The 21,255-nt window shown below is 40.4% G+C and overlaps 3 protein-coding genes and 2 long non-coding RNA genes across 7 annotated transcripts; 1 reads left to right on the plus strand and 4 right to left on the minus strand.

The window, feature by feature from the left end:
- The first annotated feature begins 99 nt into the window (after window positions 1-99).
- Window positions 100-3,432, plus strand: LOC144383349 (uncharacterized). Its single transcript, XM_078080455.1, has 4 exons — window positions 100-940; window positions 1,389-1,564; window positions 2,258-2,297; window positions 2,384-3,432. The coding sequence occupies exons 1-4, from the start codon at window positions 909-911 to the stop codon at window positions 2,448-2,450; spliced, it is 315 nt and encodes a 104-aa protein (XP_077936581.1). The 5' UTR covers window positions 100-908; the 3' UTR covers window positions 2,451-3,432.
- LOC120825398 (uncharacterized) lies at window positions 3,188-20,881 on the minus strand. 3 transcript variants are annotated; one of them, XR_013450702.1, is made up of 5 exons: window positions 20,726-20,881; window positions 19,659-19,884; window positions 19,257-19,382; window positions 3,611-3,760; window positions 3,188-3,338 (listed from the first exon to the last, which is right to left on the minus strand). It is a non-coding gene; the product is annotated as an uncharacterized LOC120825398 (long non-coding RNA). The 3 variants fall into 3 exon arrangements; XR_013450703.1 differs by lacking the exons at window positions 3,188-3,338; window positions 3,611-3,760 and adding exons at window positions 14,575-17,748; window positions 18,948-19,169; XR_013450704.1 differs by lacking the exons at window positions 3,188-3,338; window positions 3,611-3,760 and adding an exon at window positions 14,573-17,748.
- LOC144383348 (uncharacterized) lies at window positions 5,184-8,631 on the minus strand. Its single transcript, XM_078080454.1, has 12 exons — window positions 8,603-8,631; window positions 8,044-8,132; window positions 7,839-7,941; window positions 7,635-7,751; window positions 7,399-7,550; window positions 7,062-7,202; window positions 6,882-6,939; window positions 6,726-6,747; window positions 6,544-6,639; window positions 6,167-6,252; window positions 5,966-6,003; window positions 5,184-5,255 (listed from the first exon to the last, which is right to left on the minus strand). Exons 2-9 carry the CDS (start codon window positions 8,055-8,057, stop codon window positions 6,581-6,583), a joined length of 666 nt encoding a protein of 221 aa, XP_077936580.1. The 5' UTR covers window positions 8,058-8,132; window positions 8,603-8,631; the 3' UTR covers window positions 5,184-5,255; window positions 5,966-6,003; window positions 6,167-6,252; window positions 6,544-6,580.
- On the minus strand, window positions 9,212-12,052 carry LOC144383347 (uncharacterized). Its single transcript, XM_078080453.1, has 8 exons — window positions 11,978-12,052; window positions 11,712-11,851; window positions 11,376-11,577; window positions 11,003-11,119; window positions 10,690-10,889; window positions 10,399-10,546; window positions 9,628-10,304; window positions 9,212-9,489 (listed from the first exon to the last, which is right to left on the minus strand). The coding sequence occupies exons 1-8, from the start codon at window positions 12,006-12,008 to the stop codon at window positions 9,433-9,435; spliced, it is 1,572 nt and encodes a 523-aa protein (XP_077936579.1). The 5' UTR covers window positions 12,009-12,052; the 3' UTR covers window positions 9,212-9,432.
- LOC120811801 (uncharacterized) lies at window positions 13,493-14,506 on the minus strand. The gene is made up of 3 exons (XR_013450710.1): window positions 14,174-14,506; window positions 13,961-14,092; window positions 13,493-13,516 (listed from the first exon to the last, which is right to left on the minus strand). It is a non-coding gene; the product is annotated as an uncharacterized LOC120811801 (long non-coding RNA).
- Window positions 20,882-21,255: the final 374 nt, after the last annotated feature.

The raw sequence follows: 21,255 nt of genomic DNA on the forward strand, positions 1-21,255 counted from the left end.
CCTGCAGGAGTCTCTAGAGGATTGCTGCTCTGGTGGTCGACAACTGGTGACGTTGTCAAACTATTTACTAAAGCACTTCTCGACCTCCTCTTACCTATATTTCTAGCTTCAAGTTATGACCAGATGTTACACATCAAAGGATAAATGCGATGACGTGCAACGGTTGCTAGGCGACGACTGCGTCACCGACTGACAGCTGATATACTGTCAGAGCGATTATCGTCATTACAAAATGCGTCACAACTAAAGAAGTTAGATGGATCGGACTTTTTCTCAGCTGTGAACGAAGGTGCAATCTGGACATCGCTATTCGTCGCTGACGATTTACTTTGTGTGTGTTCCAATGGACTGGAGGACGTCAGCTAACGTTAGCATCACCGCCAGCGGCCTAATTAAAAAACAAAACTAGACCAAAACATAGCAATCAAACGTGACGTTGAATTGTTAAGTAGCTGTATGAGGTCTGTGTTAAATCAATTCATGCATTCTTTACCTAACGTCATAAAACAAAATATGAAGCGCAGCAGTTAAATCGGAAGTACGCACGTTAGATTTTCAAAGTAAAAGCAGACGCAACAGAACGCTAATATGATAGAAAAAAAATCGTCTGTGATGCAAGCGTAACATTTGAAGAAAAGGTATTTTATGAATATAAATAAATCATTTGTGGCCAATGGGAGTGCGTCAGCAACAGTGGTTGACTACACGCAGATTCAACTCGTTTCAACGAGGAACTTCGCATCTTCGGGTTCGGGTTCGGGTACGAGGGCGCGGAGGAAGGGCTGCTGTACACAGCGGAGGTGGAGTTGCTGTGCGATCAGGCCTGGGGCAGCGTGCTGGAGGTGCCTTCTGCATCGAGGCTCAACCTGACCGGACTGGGGTTCCTGTCCTGCCAGTCCCACACCGTGATGGAGAACTACTCCTACTTCTTCTTCCTTAGGTGTGTAAGTGCAGAACCTAATTCAAGTACCAACACTCTTTTGGACTCTAAACATTATTTTAACAGTTTATAGACGTTTAATTGTGGTCACAATCAAGTCCATTACGCTGAATAGCAACTAAAAGTTATTTTCATTTGTCCGTTTGTTTTGGAGCACTGATCAGTTCTATAAGCAATGGTTAAATATAAATATTTGGTATGCCAAGAGTATTTCCAGCAGGGGAGACTTGAGATTTTTATCTTCTACATCTTTGATCGCGGTGCGAGTTGTTTTGCAAAGTAACATTTTACCTGCAAAGCAAAAAGGCTCATTTAAATATAAATGCATCGGCCTATGCCATTTGCAAAAACATACTTCATTTGCTACAATGTCAGCCAAAACACCAATAATTCCCTCAGCCACTTCAGCTCCCTCCTCACAGTTTCTTCTGGACAATCTCTTCTGCAGGATGGATGAGAACTACAACACCCCCCCCCACGGCGTCAACTTTCAGGACGCCATCTTCGCCGACGTCCGACAACAGGCCCACCTTCTCCAGCCTCTTCCAGTTTTCCAACAGCACCCAAGGGAGCCATTCTTTCCACGTCTTCAGTCCGGAGTGCGGCACACAGGAGGACAACAGGGTAGGATATATTGTTTCCACAGCATCACATACAACATAACGTTTTCAATATGTAGCCTCTGAAAGGCTGCAAAATAACAACAACATATGGCTACTGTTTACAAATCAAGGAATAAATGTATAGAAACAGAATCTGCTGCTTGTTGGTCTTGTTTCTGTCGAGCCAAATTTGACATTTTATTTCCAACCACAAAAAGACAGCAGGCCTAGAATTTGTGCTCAGTACTGTTGATAGCGATGTATCTCTGCACACAACAAACAGTCCATCAATGAGCAAAGAAAGAAAAATAACGATGCTTGAAAACATGATTTGAAGATCAGCCGACAATTTAGTCAAAGCAATTTCTGAAGACACCAGGACCACAGAGAGCCTTCACATCTTCAGACTAAAGACACACAAGCTCTTCAGACTCTACCTCGACTAAAAGACTAACAAATTGTAGCACTTAAATTGTACTTGTAACGTCACTTATCTATAGCAAATTGTAAATTGGCTTATTAGAGGAAATTGCACTTTCTTGTTTCTTGTTCTTCTGAGTTTGTATCGTTATGGTCGAATGCACTTACTGTAAGTCGCTTTGGATAAAAGCGTCAGCTAAATGACATGTAATGTAATTCAAGGAAAATGCCATTATTTAGCTCAACTCAAAAGCACGAGGTTAATGCTTGTGATTTCTGCATCTCGTCCCCACAGGGAGCGTCCTGCAGCCATCTCCATCGCAATCAAGAGCAGGGTGAGGGTGCAGCCTTTTCATTCACACGATGCACTGCCCTTCAGGTGGCAGAATATTAACACCTCCTCTTGTCATGTGTTCTACAGCCAACGCCACGGAGCCGGACTTCAAGTCGAAGGATTGGGTGTTCCTCAACTACACGCAGGGCTGTAGTGGAGGGTAAACGCACGTAAACGCCGTTTACGCACCTCTAGAATTTTGGAAATAGCGTTTACGCACCTATAAATAGCGTTTACGCACCTCTAAGTGGCGTTTACGCGTTTACGCAAGTTCCCTGCGCCTTGTAGATCCACCACAACCTCCAACTCTCACTAGACCGGTTTGCAGCCGAGTGTGAAGCGGTTGGGATGATGATTAGCCCCTCTAGATCTGAGGAAATGGTTCTCAGCAGGAAACCGATAGATTGCTTCATCCGGGTAGGGAATGTGTCCTTACCCCAAGTGAAGAAGTTCAAGTACGTCTGGGTCTTGTTTACAAGTGAGGGGAAGATGGAGTGTGAGTTTAGACGGAGAATCGGAGCAGCAGGGGCGGTATTCCACTCGCTTTACCGCACCGGTGTGACGAAAAGGGAGCTGAGCCAGAAGGCAAAGCTGTATGTGCTTTATAGGAAGAGCCCTTGATCAGGTTCTTCTGAGTAGAACTCCAGCAGATAAAATGGGAGTTAAACCCTTATTACTGAAAAGTCGAGTGTAAAACAAAGAACACACATATACAATAAGTGAAGACTTACGGGAAAACAGAAAGATGTGAAAGAGCTGTGTATAATTAGAACAAAGCAAGATTTTTTTCTTTTTTTTTTAAAGAACTGTAGCAGATTCAGGTGTTTTTTGTCTGTTCTCTTCAGTATTCATGTCCAGTACATATTTTCCCAGACAAAAAAAGAACAAAACAACACAAAACAGATTTTTATTTGTTGTTGCTTCAGCAGAGTTGTTTCAAGTGCGTCTATGAACGTACAGGACGTGGCCACAGCTGGGCCAGGAATGCTCCACATCCTTGCATGAATTCACACAGAAGGGAATGCACATGCAAGGCAAGAACCTGAATCAAGAATAATGTTAAAATAATACTTATAACAACATTTCCTCCATCTTAAAATTAAAGTAAACTGAAATCTGGTATAAGAGGTTCTAAATTGTCATGTGAGTTTTTAAATAGCTAAAAACCCACAGAGAAAAGTTGAATTAAGTATAAGCACAAATTCAACGCACTTGAGAGACTCCGTTGCATAAACTGTCATTTGGTCATTATGGTTCTTTACAAAGTGTGTTTGTGTGTGTGTGTGTGTGTGTGTGTAAGGCTACTTTACTTACCCGAAAATTCCCACCACGCCACAGATCAGCCAGGTGAGCATTCCATTGATGTACCTGAGCTGAGTCATACCAGTGTTTCGGCAGTTGGGACACATCTTTTGTCTAGTCAAGTGTTGGTGAGATTTGGCTGCACCACCACCACCTGGTTCACTGTGAGAGAGACATCCACCACTATTTAACGGCAATCCACACCTACTTCCCAACCTGTCACAAAAACTCAAGCTCTCTCACTTCGTCCCAGTAGGAGCTAGCGCAATTCGTGGCACTGGCAACCCGCCGAGGCACTTCCTGTTGCAGGTTGCGGTGCCGCGGTGAATCGTGGCAACTGCCTCGACACTGCGGCACTTGCCACGATTTCACGAGGTAGTTGCCACGACTTCGAGGCACTTGCCACGATTTCACGAGGCAGTTCCACGAATTCGAGGCACTTGCCACGAAGTCGAGACACTTGCCACGACTTCGAGGCACTTGCCGCGATTTCACGAGGCAGTTGCCACGAAGTCGAGACACTTGCCACAACTTCGAGGCAATTGACGCGGCTTCACGACAGCTACCGCGAATTTGCGCCACGACAGTTGCCGTTTTATTTCCCAAATATGTTATATGTTTGTTTTATAATTTGCCAATATGTGATAATACAATACTGCCTTTAAAAGTAGTGTTGGTAGTTATTATTACCTATTAACTATTATTAACTAGTATTATTATTCCTGCCCAGTGCAATAACACAATAAATCATCCCATGCTAAATAATGACAATAATAACCCTGTACTGCTGTGATGTTGCTGCTCTTTCCTCTTCTACAAATTATTATTATTGTGACTTTTGGAAGGTTATTCTTTTGTTTGAGTTTATTTAATTTAATTTAATAATTGAATATTTCTATCTTATTATATTGTATATAATGTGACATTATGTTTATCTTTATATTCTATTTTCTTCCCTGTACATGGTGCTGTGATACCAACATTTCCCTCTTGAGGGATCAATAAAGTATCTATCTATCTATTGTTTTAGTAATAAAAAGCCAGTAAGTGATACAACGGCTTCCCATTTTAGTGCAGCTAAGCGAATATGGACTAAGATCACTTGCCGCCCTGGTTACAATCTCTACTTTGGGAACTAATCAATGGGTATGTGATTTATATGAACAAACAATAACACTGGGTGGGTGCCATCAAGACGTGTCTAAAATTGAATGTCGGTATATAATAGGAGTTACCAGTATTTTCATTTAAATTAATGTTGACTACAATTGTTGACAAAAGAATTTGCCTGAGCTAGATTGTGTGCATGACTGTTTTTAGATATCCAGTGATTGCACAAAAGCTGCTGGATTAAAGTATTAACCTTATTCTATATTGTTTCATGATCAGGCAACAGACAGTACCTTCATGATGGATGTTCCGTAAAAAGAAAAATGACATTCTTTAAATGACATTTATTTCCTTTTGACTATATCTGTTGTGCTTGTGAAGAAGCGACCACCCAAATGCAAGGGAACGTAAAGTGTTTTAATGAACACAAACACAAACAGAAGAATACGGACGTTTGGCCGGCAATGGTGAAGCCCAGTGAGCAGAGAACGAGGTCCAGGCCGAGGGAGACGCACCAGACAGCAGTCAGCTCACGTCAAACAGGAAGCTGTGTAAAGCAGAGGTTAGCAACGGGACAATAATAGTTCAGCAAGAACCGTCAGGACACAACAAGGCAGGCGATACGGGACAACGAGCTCAGGTACGTCGGGTGCACAGGTAATGCTCTGGCGGAGAACAAGGGGAAGAGGGAGGCTAGAAATAGTGTCTAATTAGAGGAAGCAGGAAGAGAGGACGATGAGATGAAAGAATGAGAAGCAGCTTGGAATGAATGAGCAGGTGTAATTAAGTGAAGGGGGGGTGCGAGTGTGTGTAAATGACAAGAAAGGGGTGGAAAGGAAAAAGAGGAAGGTACCCGGTTTATGACAATATCATGCTATAAACAGTTTTTCATTGTTTACTAGGGAGACAAACGTGTATTTCTTAAAAAGTATTTTATTAAAGAATCACTAGATTCATTTATATGGTGTTTTTTCACGTCCATTGTTTTTACTGTGCATGAATGCAATGCATAAATCAAGTTCTGATGTTTTGTGAATGCGCTGAATGATATCTGCCATCAAGTGTTGCGTTTGAGCAGATAAGTCCGTAAAACAGTTTTGTTTTAAGCCTAGTAATCTTGACAAAAATATATAATATTACTAGTGGGTGAAATAAAATAATCTCTGCTTTGTTTTTTAATGCAGAAATAAATGTGCTCAAAATCATCTCTGTAATTATGTCTTGGTTATGTACTGCAACAATTTGAACACTTCTTACCACTGCTTTCTCGGTCACTCCCTGACGTGTCTTCAGCACTGAGAAAAAAATTAGGTCTTTGAATGAACTGCTACCACATTCTGTGATTACAATGATGTCAACTTGACGTGCAAAACGCTGTTAGCCAGCATTGTCACAGTCAATTTAGGGATGTTGCACATATTCATGCTCGCCCACAATTAAAATGAAAGTTGTGTCTACCTTTTTTTTGATGTGTTCTCCAGCAGCAGAGATTCTGCCTGGTATCGACACATGTTGCTGGTCCTTTGCAACCACTCAATCAAGACCTACAAAAACAATAAAAATATTCAGAATCTTATCATACATGTTTATTTCACTGAAATGGATGCTTTCCATTACCTATGTACCCAGTTAAGTTAGGCTTCTTACAGCTAGACATTGATGCTCAGTCATCCTGCAGTTGTAAGTTTGGGTTATATTCTCTGAATGGTGTTTTCAATTGTCCATTGATACTTGATCTCTCAACTACTTAAGTCACAAATAAATGTGATTATTTTCCGCTGTAAACATAATAGTTGCAGTAGTGGCTGATTTGGTTAATTTCCTCTATATCTCACCTCTGGCAAAATGACCTCTGTAATAAATAGCTGCTTCTCAGCTACAGTTCCAGTTACCGACAGTATGCTGTCCAGACGCTGGACAATCTGTTCTGTCTGTGGAAACAAGTAAATAGGAAAAACGTCAAAAAGCATTTCATATACCATCCCAAAAATAGAACTGTTTGAGAGAAGATGCCCACTCTGCAGTTTTCTCTCCAAGTCCTGCAACATAAGATGAATGTTTTTTAAATTTAGTTTTTAACCAGTCTGAACAGTGTGTATGATTGTTAACTACCATTTTATATGAAAAAACGTTTTACAGCTCACTTGAGAAAATGTACAATGTATGTCTCTACCTTTATCTCTTCATCCTTCAGTATTTCTTCTGCTTTAACAGACTCCAAGATGTTGTCTCTGTTTAAGAGAAAAGCATAGGCTGAATTTGACCACAATCTTTTCATGTGGTACTTTCACAACATACTCCAATATCACAATGTTTATATCATATATGTAAGGAGCCATGAGATTATTCTTACACATCTGTGACAATGTTGTATCCACAAAAGAAATCCTTTGATGCGCAGTAACCTTCCACCCCGGCGCACTCAAAATGCAGCCATTTTTTGCAAGATGAGCACTGAACCCATTTGTTTTGCTTGATGTGGCTGTGGAAAAGCCTACGAAAAAACAGAAGTGGGACAACTTATTCCACAATCATTTTAAAATACTATCAGGTTCGTCAATAGCAAATGTTCCCACATGTAGAGCATTTTCCCTTAAAAGATAAGTTACTTACATAAAACCGAACTTTTCAACTTTTCTGTGTGTGAAATAAATTAAGTATGTTTGAGTTGTCACCAATATTGCACATACCTAGTTGTCCCAGTTTCTCGCTGGAACAAACATGCCTTTTTTTTCCAGGCCAGGCAATGGCTGCTGGAGTCTGTATTTTTTGCTTCAGCTTCCTGAAGTCTTGTTTCACAGACTTTCTTCTTCATCCTTTCTTCTGCCGTTGGTGGGAAGTCCTGTGTAATCATGACCTTTGTTGTAGTCACAGTATTTCTCTTAACATTATACATTTTAAGAGACTTAAAATGAGTTAGTCTTACCTCAGCATCGACATGTTTTATCATGTGGGCTGCGTGGTGCAATCGAAGGGTCCTGCATTGGTTCAAAGTGAGAGCCTCCCCAGTGACCTCTAGATTTCCCACTTCATTTTCTGCGGCCTATGGAAACAATTTGCTTAGATCATTCCCACAAAACACACATGCACTGAACAGTTGGACAAGCAGCTCAGACAACAAGCAACTCACAGAACAGACAAACACTCCACAATTAACACAGTCGTTCTGCTTCCACTGTGTAGGACATGTAACAGTCCAATCTTGAAGGCTGCCCGAACATCTGAAGGCATTTCTACAAAAGAAACAAGTAACAATCATTTTTTAGTCATCATATTGTTATATTGCCATGCCGAGAATTGATAAATACATACACGTTATGTGTCTCTCCCTTTACCTGAGGAGATCCATGTCGGTGTCAGTGATTCTGGGGAAGATCCTCAATGAATCATACACTCGAATCTGTTTGGCTTTGAAGTCAAACACCTACGAGGAAGTAATTCAGTCAAAACTACATTCTAAAAAATGACATTATTTTCTTAAATAATAATCAAAACATCATCAACATCCAAAGCCAGTCTGCAAAATATTGTTATAAGAAGTGATCAGCAGGTGGGGGTGTGGGGTAAACATTTTGAAAGGAGGGAGTTACAGTAAATGAGTTTTAAAATAGTTATGATGGATGCATGACTTACTTTTTCCAGGGTAAGGGTGCGAGATAATTGGGTTTACTTTGAAAGCGATTTTAAATTAAAGGACACTGGACTGTGTGATTTTGGTTTAAAGCTTAAGTTAGAATAAAATACCAAAACTACGTTTCTGGCAGTGAAGTTTTGTTGACTGACAATGTAGATGAACAGACCCACAGTCACCAAAAATTTAAAACCAACATGTCTACCTTTCAAGTTGTATAAGACAAAATATATATAAAAACCTTTAAATCAATGATAGCTCACCCAAAGTATGAAATGGTTCCCTGTCTCTGGAGTGGCATGGCCCACAATTCTCGGCAGAAATTCTTTGTCTGCAACCTATAGCACAACAATAATATAATGTATTACAACATCCATGATCAGGGCAGATGTGTTTTGTTTATGTGTACAATTTGTTTCATTATGCATAAAGCATTATTAAAAGTACCTACAGGAATGCATTTAACAACACGGTCACTGACTGCTCCACTGTTGTTCCATTGTCGGTGCCACAAAATGAAATCAAAGGTACCCAAAGCACCACACTACAACACAGAACATGTAATTAATGTGTGTGTGAACATATAAAAGCATCAATATAAAATAATAATAAATGGATGAAATTTTAAACGGTTACCTGGTTTTCTTGAGCCAGCTGTGCTACTCGATAGTTGACTGCCTGGAATTCAATAGGAAGATTAAGTACATTTCTGAGTTTCTGATAAAAACCTTTCTGTCTTTAAATTCTGCTAACTGACATTATAACTGACATTATGGTTGTCATTATGGTACACTTACATCATCAGTCAGCCACGGCATGAGCATTGAAGTTTGCCCCAACAGTTCTGGTGGGCAAACACTCCGAATGTCTTTTAAAGACACTGCTTATCGCCTCGATATTTCAACTATAGTTGCCGTTTCGGCACGGCATCCTGTGAATAGTTCTTTGAGTTTTTCCTTAACACACACATATGATAACAAAATGAGTGTTTAATTTATCGCTTCATTTTGGACAAACAAGAAATAACACAAATATTTACAGATTACCTGGTCCTTTACAGTGATTGCATAGGATCGTGCAACAAATGACGACTTCATTCGTTTATGTTCAATGTTTTGGCCCACCGAAGGAAGAAGTGGATTTTCCTTTGCTTCGAACAAAATAACAAAGAAAAACAAAGATTGATAATTATGATCCTCAACAATTAAAAATATAGGTTAAGCTGTATATTTTATCAAGTATTATTTAGAAGAATTACTATAGCATAGTATATACTAATCAAACTTACCGGCAGACTGCAGTCCCAGCATCCCATGAAGTCCAATGTACAACTGTGTGTTGCACATGTTTCCATTTGTGCTTTGAAGGTTGTGTTTATTCTTTCATTATGCAGGTCGATGAGCACCCTTAAGGTTTGTTTGAAGTGTGGCTCGTTCATTTGGCACAATGAATATTTTACCAAAGAAAGTTCACGATTGAACTGCTCTGCAACAGATGAGTTCACCTCTCTCCGTAAACTAGGGCAGATGTTGAGGCTTCTCAACTTCTCTTCTGGCCTTCTTTGGTTTTTCTGGTGGAATCTGTCGTACAGGGAGTACCTGTCTGATGTCTTTGTGATAGGATGCCTTGCTGCCATCCTAACACTATCTGGCATTTCCTGCAGTGGTAATGTTGATCGCAGGTTCTTCACCCACTGCAGGTCAACCTTTAATTGTTTATCAGCCGCCAGTTTCCTGTTGTTTGATGTTGTGCCACAGAGTCTTCCGTCAAATGGCTGGAAATATTGCTGTTTTGTGCGGTTGTTTGTGTGACGAGCAACCTGTCCTGCAACGTCCGAAATGTAACAGGTAGGGAAGTGTTTAAAACTCAGCAGCCCGTCCGTGTGATCTCTAGCGGACTCTGTCCAGAAGAGAATGTTGACGTAATACACAACGCCATGCGGACAGCTGAAGTGAAGTACTCCACCTTCAGAATAAAAAACAAGATTTTAAATGGCAATCATATAACTAAAGTTTATAGAATGTAAAAAGAAGAAGAATTTTCACAAATAATATCACACCACCAGCTTTCTGCAGTTTCACAAACAGCTTTGGGTAAACATCTTTGAAGTTTAATAATTCCTGTAGCCTGTTCAGCATGTCGGCTATTGACCCCTCTGAGGAGACACCCAGGGTGTCACAAGCTTCCTGGAGATCCTTTTTCTGTGGCTGAAAAATTCCAGAGGCCCATTTCAGTACTTTCAAACACAAATATAATTATGTCACATCTTTTATCAATAGTAGAAATATCTATCGTATGGAGATTAAATAACTTGCATACATCAAAATAGTAAGATTGTCAATGTGTGTACCTTCTTTGACTCAATCAGTTTGAGTATTATGTCCTCATTTATTTTTTTGGGAGGATGTTTGAAATCCCCAGTTTTCCTTTTCATTGCCTTTTTAACTTCTGTTTTAGGGAGAACGTTTCCAACTCTGGTGTGCTCTCCCATCCAAGGTGCCAAAGTGGAGTGGCCAACAGATAAGCAATATGGATTCGCCACCGAAGACCCTATTTGTAAAACATATCATATTGAACATTCATTTGTTCAAAGGTTTAGTTAGTGGAGCATATACATAATTACATAATTATAATATATATCACTTTAACAATTTGGTCCAAACCTGATATGAGGCCCTCAGCAATTTGTGACCGGTCCAGATCCGACCACACCTTGACAATGTCCACCTGTAGGTCCTTGTCCGCTATGGTGTCTGGATCAGGCCTTTTAAATGTCCCAACTGCAAATGAATTTGTTTACATAATTACAAAACCGTGCTGAACATAGAACTCTCATAGAAAAACATAACCTCTAACTTTGTTTAAATTAAACAAGATTGACCATTATACAAAACCGGATGTACAAGCAAGTCATTTATTATAGAGCCCTTGTAAATCTAACACCCTTAATACAGGCACATATTTGCATCTGTTGAAATCTTCATTATAATTTTAATTTTAGTAGGGAGATATAACAGAAAGCTAAAATATTCTTACGAGGGACATCGAAGGCCAGTTTCCAATTTGCATCTGCTACAATGACGGCTGGGTGGTATCCACACTGGTAACAGAAGAAGTCAAACTTGAAGTCTGACAGTGAAAGGAAGTGATGGAATGCTCTCCTCACTATTTGATGGTGGTACCGGTTGTCATTGAAAAATGACAGAGTGTCAAGCATCCGTCCACTGGTTGTCTTGTTCTGTTATTGAAAAACATGATAAACAAATATCCATTTTTACATAATTTTGTACATGCTTTAATATGCTTAACCTTTTCATGAAAGACACTGTTGTCTTTGACTAAAGTGCAAAAAAACATTAACAGATGTCTTACCGACAAACCCGACAGGAGAAGCTCACACAATGGCAGTGTTAAGATCACACGGTTGTTAAAGTTGTGAAATCCGGAAGAATAATCCTGGAATCTCACAACGTTAGCACACGTCGGGCAATGTTTTTCCGCAACTGAAACACCTATAAAGAAAATTAAAAGTTGAATCATGCATACACAAAGCCTTCTTTAGCAGTCTGGCTGTTGAGGCCAGATATAATGTGATCTCATCAGGGGAACATCCATGTAAGAAATAATTGTTGATTTACCTTTATGGACATAGCTTATCCCGTACACCATTGCCTGAGTGGTGATAATCTTTAAAGGATTCAGTGCTGGAGGTGTGGGGCCCGGACAGTAGGGGCAGGTACTTTCCGAAGGCACAAAACATTCTGGTGGCTGTTCCTCCTGAGTCCTCAGCTTAACTGGCAAGTCTTGCAGACATGGGATCCGCTTTTTTGTTGCCAGGTACTCAGTCATTACACAGATGTTTTGCGTGTTGAGGTTGTGTGGCTCAAATGTGATGCTGCTTTCCACCATGTGAGTTTCCAAGTCAGCAATGTCCTTCATTTGGATGTCCGAGGATGCCAGTGTGCCTGGGGACTGCCGGAAAATCCACCACATTCCCATCATACGATGGATGCAGCGGTGCGATCGACCACTTCCCCGACACTGACAGTTCCACTGTCCTCCCACTGAATCAAACGTCACCCTTGTCCTCCCAAAGTGACACCAGTTGTCCGTTTCATTTGTGAACACCGAAAAGAAATACCACCGTTTCGAGTATCTCTCATCTTCAAAGAAGATAGGAAAAACACTATTGACTCCGTCATTGGTGGCAGCAATGTTGTGTTGTTCACATTCCCCCCCCACTCAGATGACATTAGGCCTTTGCTAACCATGTCCTGCAGTGAAGTAGTTTGCAGGACTGCTGGTTTGACATACGGCCTAGCAGTCTTTGTCCTTTCCAAGTGAACACATTCCTTTCCAGGACTGCCTGATGACCAGGCAATTTTCATGAACGTGCGGCACTTCTCCCCCTCACAATCGAGTTGTGGTGGCTGTGTGGATTTGATCACATGAATTGGAAAAAAACGGACTATGGTCGTACTTTGCAGTGACGTAGATTCCGTTTCTTATGTCAATACACATCATGGGAGATGTATCAAGATTATGTACATCTCTTATATGCCTTTTTAAGTTTTTGGGGGCACTTAGCACAGCCGTGCAATGTGGACAAGCAGAACTGTTGGGATTTGTATCATTTATGGAATCATCTGTGTTGGCTTCTCTGCAAAAACAAAAACAAGATATATTATCACAGCTGTCAATATAAACATAATCCTTGACTAATGCCTTTAAATGTGAAGGTTTTCTATACAACTATGTTTTCACAAACTTCGTCAGTATGTAGTTTTGGCTCTAATGTGTAATAACAAATAGGGATAGCATATCCTAGCAGTACATGCTGCCAAAATATGATGCTTAGTCTGTTTGTGCCACCTGCCAAGACATGCAGCCGACAGTGCGTTTATAGGACGGCAATAATTTATTAGATTGTTTGATGTCCCAAAGCACGAGATATGCAGAACCAAAACCACTGTGAGGTTATTTACCTCAACAGCAATATTATGGCAAACTGTTTATTTTTATATTATTAATATGTCATACACATCTGAAAGACACCACAGTACATATTCTCCTGGAAGACTAACTAAAGAACTATTATAAGATTGTTGATCATAAATGAATGTAGGTATAAAGTAATAAAAAAAACATATTACCTTGCTTTTTGGCTGATTCAATACCTACAGGAGATAGAAATTGTTAAAATACAACACTGGCATTAGATAATTATAATGGTCATGCACCCTAAAGAGAGTATTATAGGGTGACCCATACCAGTGCAAATCACTACCATCCTAATTAATAACCACTACTATTTAACGCATGTATGTGGGGTCTCTGTGGCTCACTGACAATAAATGAATGGGTGTCGGTGCAAAAAGGATTTGTGTGTATATTGTATAGCATAGAGAAAAAAATGATTGTTTCAATTGCCAGATGATTTTTGTTATATAACTTTAATTGTGATATGTTTGTGCCTACTACTTATCCGGTACGTATTTTTACCTAAACAGTAAAAACAATCGCCCCACCTATCCCAAACACACGGACACACATGCGAGGGGATCACATTACGGATTAATTAAAATTTAAAATGTATCTAAGTGCCACATCAATACACTTACCATGTCTGCCTTTTAAATGCCTCATGAAGGTCCCTGAACGTGTAAAAATGATACATTTACAAAATGGACAATGGTAATGGCTTCTGGATGCTTGTTTCCCATCTTTGCGGAAGCAGGCCACCACAAATTTCTCTGAAAGACAAATAACATGAATTGCTAAAATGCATTACAATCTCTAAATTAAATAAATTCTATTATAACTGTATAACATACCTTGATCATTGTCCCCAAAAAAAATGCATCCTTGAGATGTGTTTTCTGAAGGTGGTTCTTATTTGCGAGGTTCTTTTGTTGGCAGAACACACACTCAGAAGCAGCACAATCAAAAAATGATGCAACGTCAGAAAAGGCCTGATGTGAACCTGTAAAAAAAACAAACGCTGTAGGTTGCTTCATCAACACCCCTCCCCCACGTTGTAATATCTGGGGCTTCAATTGGATAGCCTTTATTGAAATATCTGCCTGCCTATTTTCACATGATATATATTTTGTTTTACTTTTGTTCTTTCATGTTGTCTGCTTTCACAAATTATGCTTAGGCATCTCTTTTTTCTCACCTTACATTTTTCAATCGTTTTAGATGCAAAGTCATCAACTCAAGAGTCACTGGATACAGTGAAGGGGACGGTCAAATAGAAAGGTTGACAAATGAATTTCAATCCGGAGAGACTTGTTGAAATTTGAACAATGCTTTATTATAACAGGTATAATATGATATTGCAAGTTGTTTGGGGCTTGGACTCCATCCTGCCGCAGGATAGACCCGGGGCCGGGAATTCGAGCCGAGACGAGGCATATCCCCCCCTTGGGAGTCCAGACACTGGTGGTGGTGGTAGAGCCCAAGTTGCATAACTCTCCTGCTATGCCAGGTTCTGCTGTAGATTGGAGGTGTCAGGGGTGGTGGCGGGTCACCTTTGGAGCGTGCTGAAATGACAACTGACAGCACAAGAGAGGAGAACAGTTTTTAACGTTTGCCTGCCCCAATGCGATTGGTTTACGGTAACGACACCCACGTCTGATACTACCCGACCCCGCCCCTAATCAGCTGGCCTTGCGCCCCCTGGGAGAGAGGAGGCCACCAGGGAACGGCACAGCCTGTCCAGTCTTCCTGACTGAATTTTCGCCTAAGCTTCATATAATACAACTTGTCACAGTTTCAACATAACCATATTGAAGTAACTACTTGTTGAACATATAAGATAAATGTGTTTTTCATATGAATTTTTTTTTCTTATTGTCAAAAGTACGACGGATTGATCCGTTAGGGGAGGGTAGCGGCCATTATTGTTAAGAGAGCCTGACATAAACAAACGAGGAGTTGTTGACTCTAAAAAAGGCTTTTATAAACAAAGTTAACATATACATTATTATCGTTTGACTTAGCGATTACCTTGCATTGTCTGTCGGGCTACAGTCGGCCGTGATTTCTTACGACCCTGTTGACGCCTTGCCGGGTTGCCAGGTATGGAAGTTGATTTAAATATTGCAGCCTCAAATCACCCCTAGGGACCCGCAATCACGATTACGTTAGAAACGATCGTTTCTTAAAACTTGGAACAATTACAGCAATTTCACAGCTTGTGATTTTGACAAAAATAATCTTTTAGTAGGCTCTGTATCATTGACTTGATCTTGCGTCTCCAAAGTCAACTTTGTATCACTTCAATAGAATCAAATTTAAATCTCATTTTTACACCTCTTTATTATTATTAAGTGCTTAAAGAACATCATTTCTACTCAACCAAAAAGTGAAAATATTGTCTAATTTGAGCCAATCAAATCTACATACTAATGTAAATATGACTTTCCGTATTTAAAGTGTGAACTTGAAAATCACCTAACTTTAATTAAATTCTAACTGAATGGTTCACACACACACGTTTAATGAACTTGATTGGACAGACTTTAATGGATAAGATAATCAACCAAAATATATACCCTTCTTATTTCAATAATTCCAGGAAAATACCAATCTGGCAACCACTTAAATAAAAATTCTTTACTTTTTGTTTGTCAAACGTAGCCCAGGGACATGTATTAAAATAAATTATATAAATACAATTGCATTTCAGAGACTATAAAATGTATTCATAATGTGGAGATGGGTATTTTATGATGTCTTTCCAAAAGTCAACTACAGACTTTGGCACAACAGTGTGCTTCTTAGAGGGTTGGTAATTTCATAATTATTTTCTGCAGTCCTCAAGTGTCCTTGAGGAAGCGTTGGAGGAAGACACTGAGCAACATTACAAGTCTATTGGTAGTAATGATTTAGACGCCAATTAAAAAGAATAACATATTGTCAGACAACCCATCAGTTTGTAACAAGTTATCTTGCATTGGGATATTATGGATTAGACTTTCTTATAACACGCAATAAAGCTACTGTTTTAACCAAACTGATCATACTCCTCTTAGCTTCAAGGCCTTAAACCTTGCCCCATTGCACGCTGCAGTTATCCTGTACATGGTGTTGCATGTTGAGTGTTCTTCTGATCAAGGTTCAACTTAAACTTAAAAGCATGGCCTAAATGTGGTTTCATAGTGTGATAATGTTTTAAAAGTAATAGCATCCAATTATCAAGAAATGACTAAGATATTACACTCCATTTAGAATTAATGAAAAAAAGTATTAACCACAACTGGTCAAATTTTTCTTTTATCACCTTGGAAAATAATCTAGATGGTGTATTACCCCTGCAGAATCTGTATTGTATTGTAGCATTGTTGTAATAAAGAGGCAGCACTACTGGGTCTCTTGTTATTTTGCAAATATTTGTTGCGATGAATACAAATGCAAAGAGTAACAGGTTAGTGCTCAAAAAAGTGCTCAAAAGCCTAGTGAATGTGAGCTGCATTTGTTTACTCCTGGTAAACAGGTGATGCTCACCTAAAGGTATACTCCCTCTCGTGGCTAAATGGGTCCCTCTTGTGGCTAAATGGGTCAATAACTCTTGTCTTCAAAAAGTGTGTGTGATATATATATATATATATATTAAATATAATAAAATAAAATAACAAATAAATAAACAAAAAACATTTAAAAACCCACAAACACATATGACTTAAAAGTAGCCATACTATTACAAATATAGACAGCAAAAAATTACAGCGACAAACTGACCCTCAAAGACATTATTTTCTTATTGTATAGCTCAGGGGTGGGCAAACCTTTTGGCTCAGGGGCCACATTGACTTTTAAAATTTGACAGACGGGCCGGCCGGTGTCAGATGGATAGAGAGTTATATTGTCAACCAATATAAATTATAAGTAAAATCTAAAACTTAACTTAAAAAGTAAAGTGAACATACATTTTTACATTACATTGCATTTCAGTGGGTACAGTGTTGTTGGTCCCCCTTTTTTGCCAGTGCAGATAGTTTGGTGTCAGCTTTGTTCTGGCAATTCTCAGGACAGATCTGAGGTGTTCATCCATTCAAGAAACATCTATGCTGGTCTTTGGCATCCATCGTGCTTTAGGAAACTCAAGTCGGGAACAGAGAAGTGTTACAGCGGTCGTTACTATAATTTCTAATTCATAATACTCATAGTTTGCCCACCCCTGGTATAGCTGCATGTCGAGATAACTGCTTTGCAAGCCGTGGCAGCTGCTGCAGCATGTCATGGTGACTGCCGCGGCAAGTCGTGGCAGTTGCGCTCGCCAGAGGACCTGCAAGACAGGAACTGTGGCAAACTGATTGATCACGTCATGTTTACAATAGCTGGAATGATGCTGTTTAGGCCTCATGCGGTCACATTGTTCTTACTGCCTCCCCAAACAAGAGTCCTGTTGAGATGAACAGAAAATTTTTTATTAAAAAGGTGAGATAAAATATATAAACATACATACATATAAACACAGACACATAAAATTAATATATACGATGATGAACAGATATAATATACAAATCAATATCCTTTATTACTGTATCATACATATATACACACACACCTATATATAATATATATATATATATACATACCATACATATATATCCAAATAGCTTTCACCACTTTTCAGTGCTTTTCAGTTAGTTTCAACGTTACAATGCATCAATATTTACAATTTGCATTAATTTGGGGCGCTGCCGGAAAGTGGTTATCGTAACCAAGGCTACGAGTGGTCTTAGCCCATATTAGCTTAGCTGAACTTAAACGGGAAGCTATTGCATCACTTATCGGCGTTTTATGACTAAACCAATTACAACCAACAAAACTCGTACTCTTAAGCACAGAGTACAGGATAGTACAGGATAGTGCAGGATAGTATTGTCACATTTTGTCAAAATATGAAAAGAAAACTGCAACAGTCGAGGCATCATTGCCGCAAAGTCAAGGCAGCTGTCGTGAAGTTGTGGCCGCTGCCACGACTCGCCACGGCAACTCAACCCGCAGATAACAGTCGTACTTAAACTGTATTATACTGTCACATGTTGCATACATAGGAATACTAAAATTAAACTCCCGCTCCCTTAACAGCCGTGGCACCTCTCCCTTAAACTCCCGCTACGTTAACAGCCGTGGCACCTCTCCCTTAAACTCCCGCTCCCTTAACAGCCGTGGCACCTCTCCCTTAAACTCCTGCTCCCTTAACAGCCGTGGCACCTCTCCCTTAAACTCCTGCTCCCTTAACAGCCGTGGCACCTCTCCCTTAAACTCCCGCTACGTTAACAGCCGTGGCACCTCTCCCTTAAACTCCCGCTACGTTAACAGCCGTGGCACCTCTCCCTTAAACTCCCGCTACGTTAACAGCCGTGGCACCTCTCCCTTAAACTCCTGCTCCCTTAACAGCCGTGGCACCTCTCCCTTAAACTCCCGCTACGTTAACAGCCGTGGCACCTCTCCCTTAAACTCCCGCTCCCTTAACAGCCGTGACATCTCTCCTTTGAATTCCCAGTACGTCTACCAGCCGAGGCGCAGCTCCCTTAACAGCCGTGGCACCTCTCCCTTAACAGCCGTGGCATCTCTCCCTTAAACTCCCGGTACCTCTATCAGCCGATCCACCGCTCCCTTTTGTCGTTGCATGCCTCCGTTAGGTCGTGGCAAGACTCCCTTAACTCGAGGTACCGCTGGAGGTACCTCTCTCAACCGATGAACCGGCCCCTGAATTCGTGGTACCGCTCGAGGTACCTCACTCAGCCGAGGCAACAGGCGAGGCAGTTGCCGTAAACTCGAGGCAGCTGCCACGATTCGCCGCGGCACCGCAACCTGCAACAGGAAGTGCCTCAGCAAGTTGCCGGTGCCACAATTTGCGCTAGCCCTCTCTCCTTCGTCCTATAGATTTCAAATACTCACCGGGCTGCACAACTTGAGGTTGCTGTTGGATGTACTGGTAAGCAGGTGGTTGAACTTGTTGAGTGGTTTGTTGCGATGAGACAGCGATATTTACATCGGGTTGGGTGGTCGGTTGAGGTTGAGAGACTATATATATTGAGAATATGCAAATATGGGACTTTTAATTTGGAGAATCTCTAAATTTGTACAGTAAAAATGTTTCATTTGCTGTATCATAGTATTCAGTATTCCTCAACACATTTATGTTAGTCATTGTTTGGAATTATTGAGAAAGTAAAAGAAATAAATTGCAGCTAATAATGCAGCGCAAATATTGAGGAATGATCTTTTTGAACCTGCAAAGCTTTCTCACTTTGTATTATATATTCGGCATTCGCAAAGTTACATTTTGGAAATACTCACCTGGCTGCACGAATTGAGGTTGCTGTTGGATGTAAGCAGGTTGTTGAACTTGTTGTTGAAGGGGTTGTTGAACGGTTTGTTGCGATGAGACGGCGATATTTACACTGGGCTGCTGCGGTTGAGTGACTCCCGGGTTGGGGACTGGAGCGAACGGTGGTGCTGTTCCTACAAGAAAAGGTCCCTGAGCCATCGCCATGATATCTGCTGAAGGAGCCTGAGAAAAAGCCTGCAAGCAGGAAAAAATATTTTAAAAATGGGAACCAAAATGATCCTTGTAATCTAAAAATGTATTATCTGAAATTTCTGAGACAGAATGCATTAAACATGTGCTTTATCTAACATTTCCTTTGTTTTTCAGCTTTTTGTTAACATTTATAAATAAAGAATAAATCGATCCAACACAGCCTGCCCACTTTTACTCCCAGCTAGGAGAAAAGAACAAGAAAGAAAAGAGAAAGAACAAAATGCTTTCGGAAAGCATCATCACTTGCTAATTAAAGTTCAGGACCATTTCAGGGAAGTGAAGAAACTCTCCCTCTCTCTCTCTCTCTCTTTCTCTTTCTCTCTCTCTCTCTGTAATCTCAGGAATGTGCTGGTAAAGCTGGTTTGGTGACATTGCACCTTTCCTTTAAAATAGACCACGTTATAGAAGGTGACTGGATGCCACTCATGTACCTTTTTATTCCATAGGACACTAAAATCTCACTACAGTAACATGCTATTTATTAGTAAACGGCTAATGCTGTGTTATTTAATATATCCAATAACATCTGTTTGTGAATCTGACAATCTTCCACAATAGGAATGTTTTAAAGTTAATATTTGAAAGTCTGCTTTTTCTTTCTTGAGCTTTCTAGTAGTTTCTTTGTTTTCTTGTGACGGAAAGCCCAAACAAGAAATAGTGAGTGTAATAATGTGGTAATGTGGAGATAACAAAAAATGTTTCCAAGATAACAATGAACAAAATGAGACAAACAAGAAGCCTTCAGGTTCAGCTATCGAGTAATATTTCTTTTGACTCGTATGTGTGTATAATTCATTTTGAGGATGAATATAATGCTGCTTACCTTAATAAACCAGGAGAGAGTGTGAGAGCCTGGTACTGCTTCTTCCTCTGATTGACAACAACTGAAGAAGAGAGATAAGGTAAGAAATGCACAGTGTCTTAGTGTAGGTGGAGCCTGAATAACTGCCTGTAGTGCCTATATACATACGTTCCCATGTGCGGGAGGTGGAGCATTATCAGTTGGATCTGGTGGGGCTTACCTCGTCGCACAGCCTCGGCTCTGGAACCACACTCCTGGATAGGGGACGAACTCTATTCTACTCTGGAGTGGCCCATAGTGTGAGGTGAGAGGCCAGTGTGGGGATACTCACAAGTCCCCGGCTGAGTGCTGCTACATTGGAGTTTAACCCAGTGGCACTTCAGGATGGGGAAACGGGGAACCATCCAAGCTGTTAACAGTAACTGTTTACTGTTGACCGCAATTGAGGAGGTTATCGGCCGGTGGAAGGAACACTTTGAGGAAGTCCTGAATCCAACTACTACGCCCTCTTTGGTAGAGGCAGAGCTGAAGGCAGAGGAGGGATCATCGTC

This window comes from Gasterosteus aculeatus, chromosome 9 (genome assembly GCF_964276395.1).
Source record: "Gasterosteus aculeatus chromosome 9, fGasAcu3.hap1.1, whole genome shotgun sequence".
NCBI classification, from domain to species: domain Eukaryota; kingdom Metazoa; phylum Chordata; class Actinopteri; order Perciformes; family Gasterosteidae; genus Gasterosteus; species Gasterosteus aculeatus.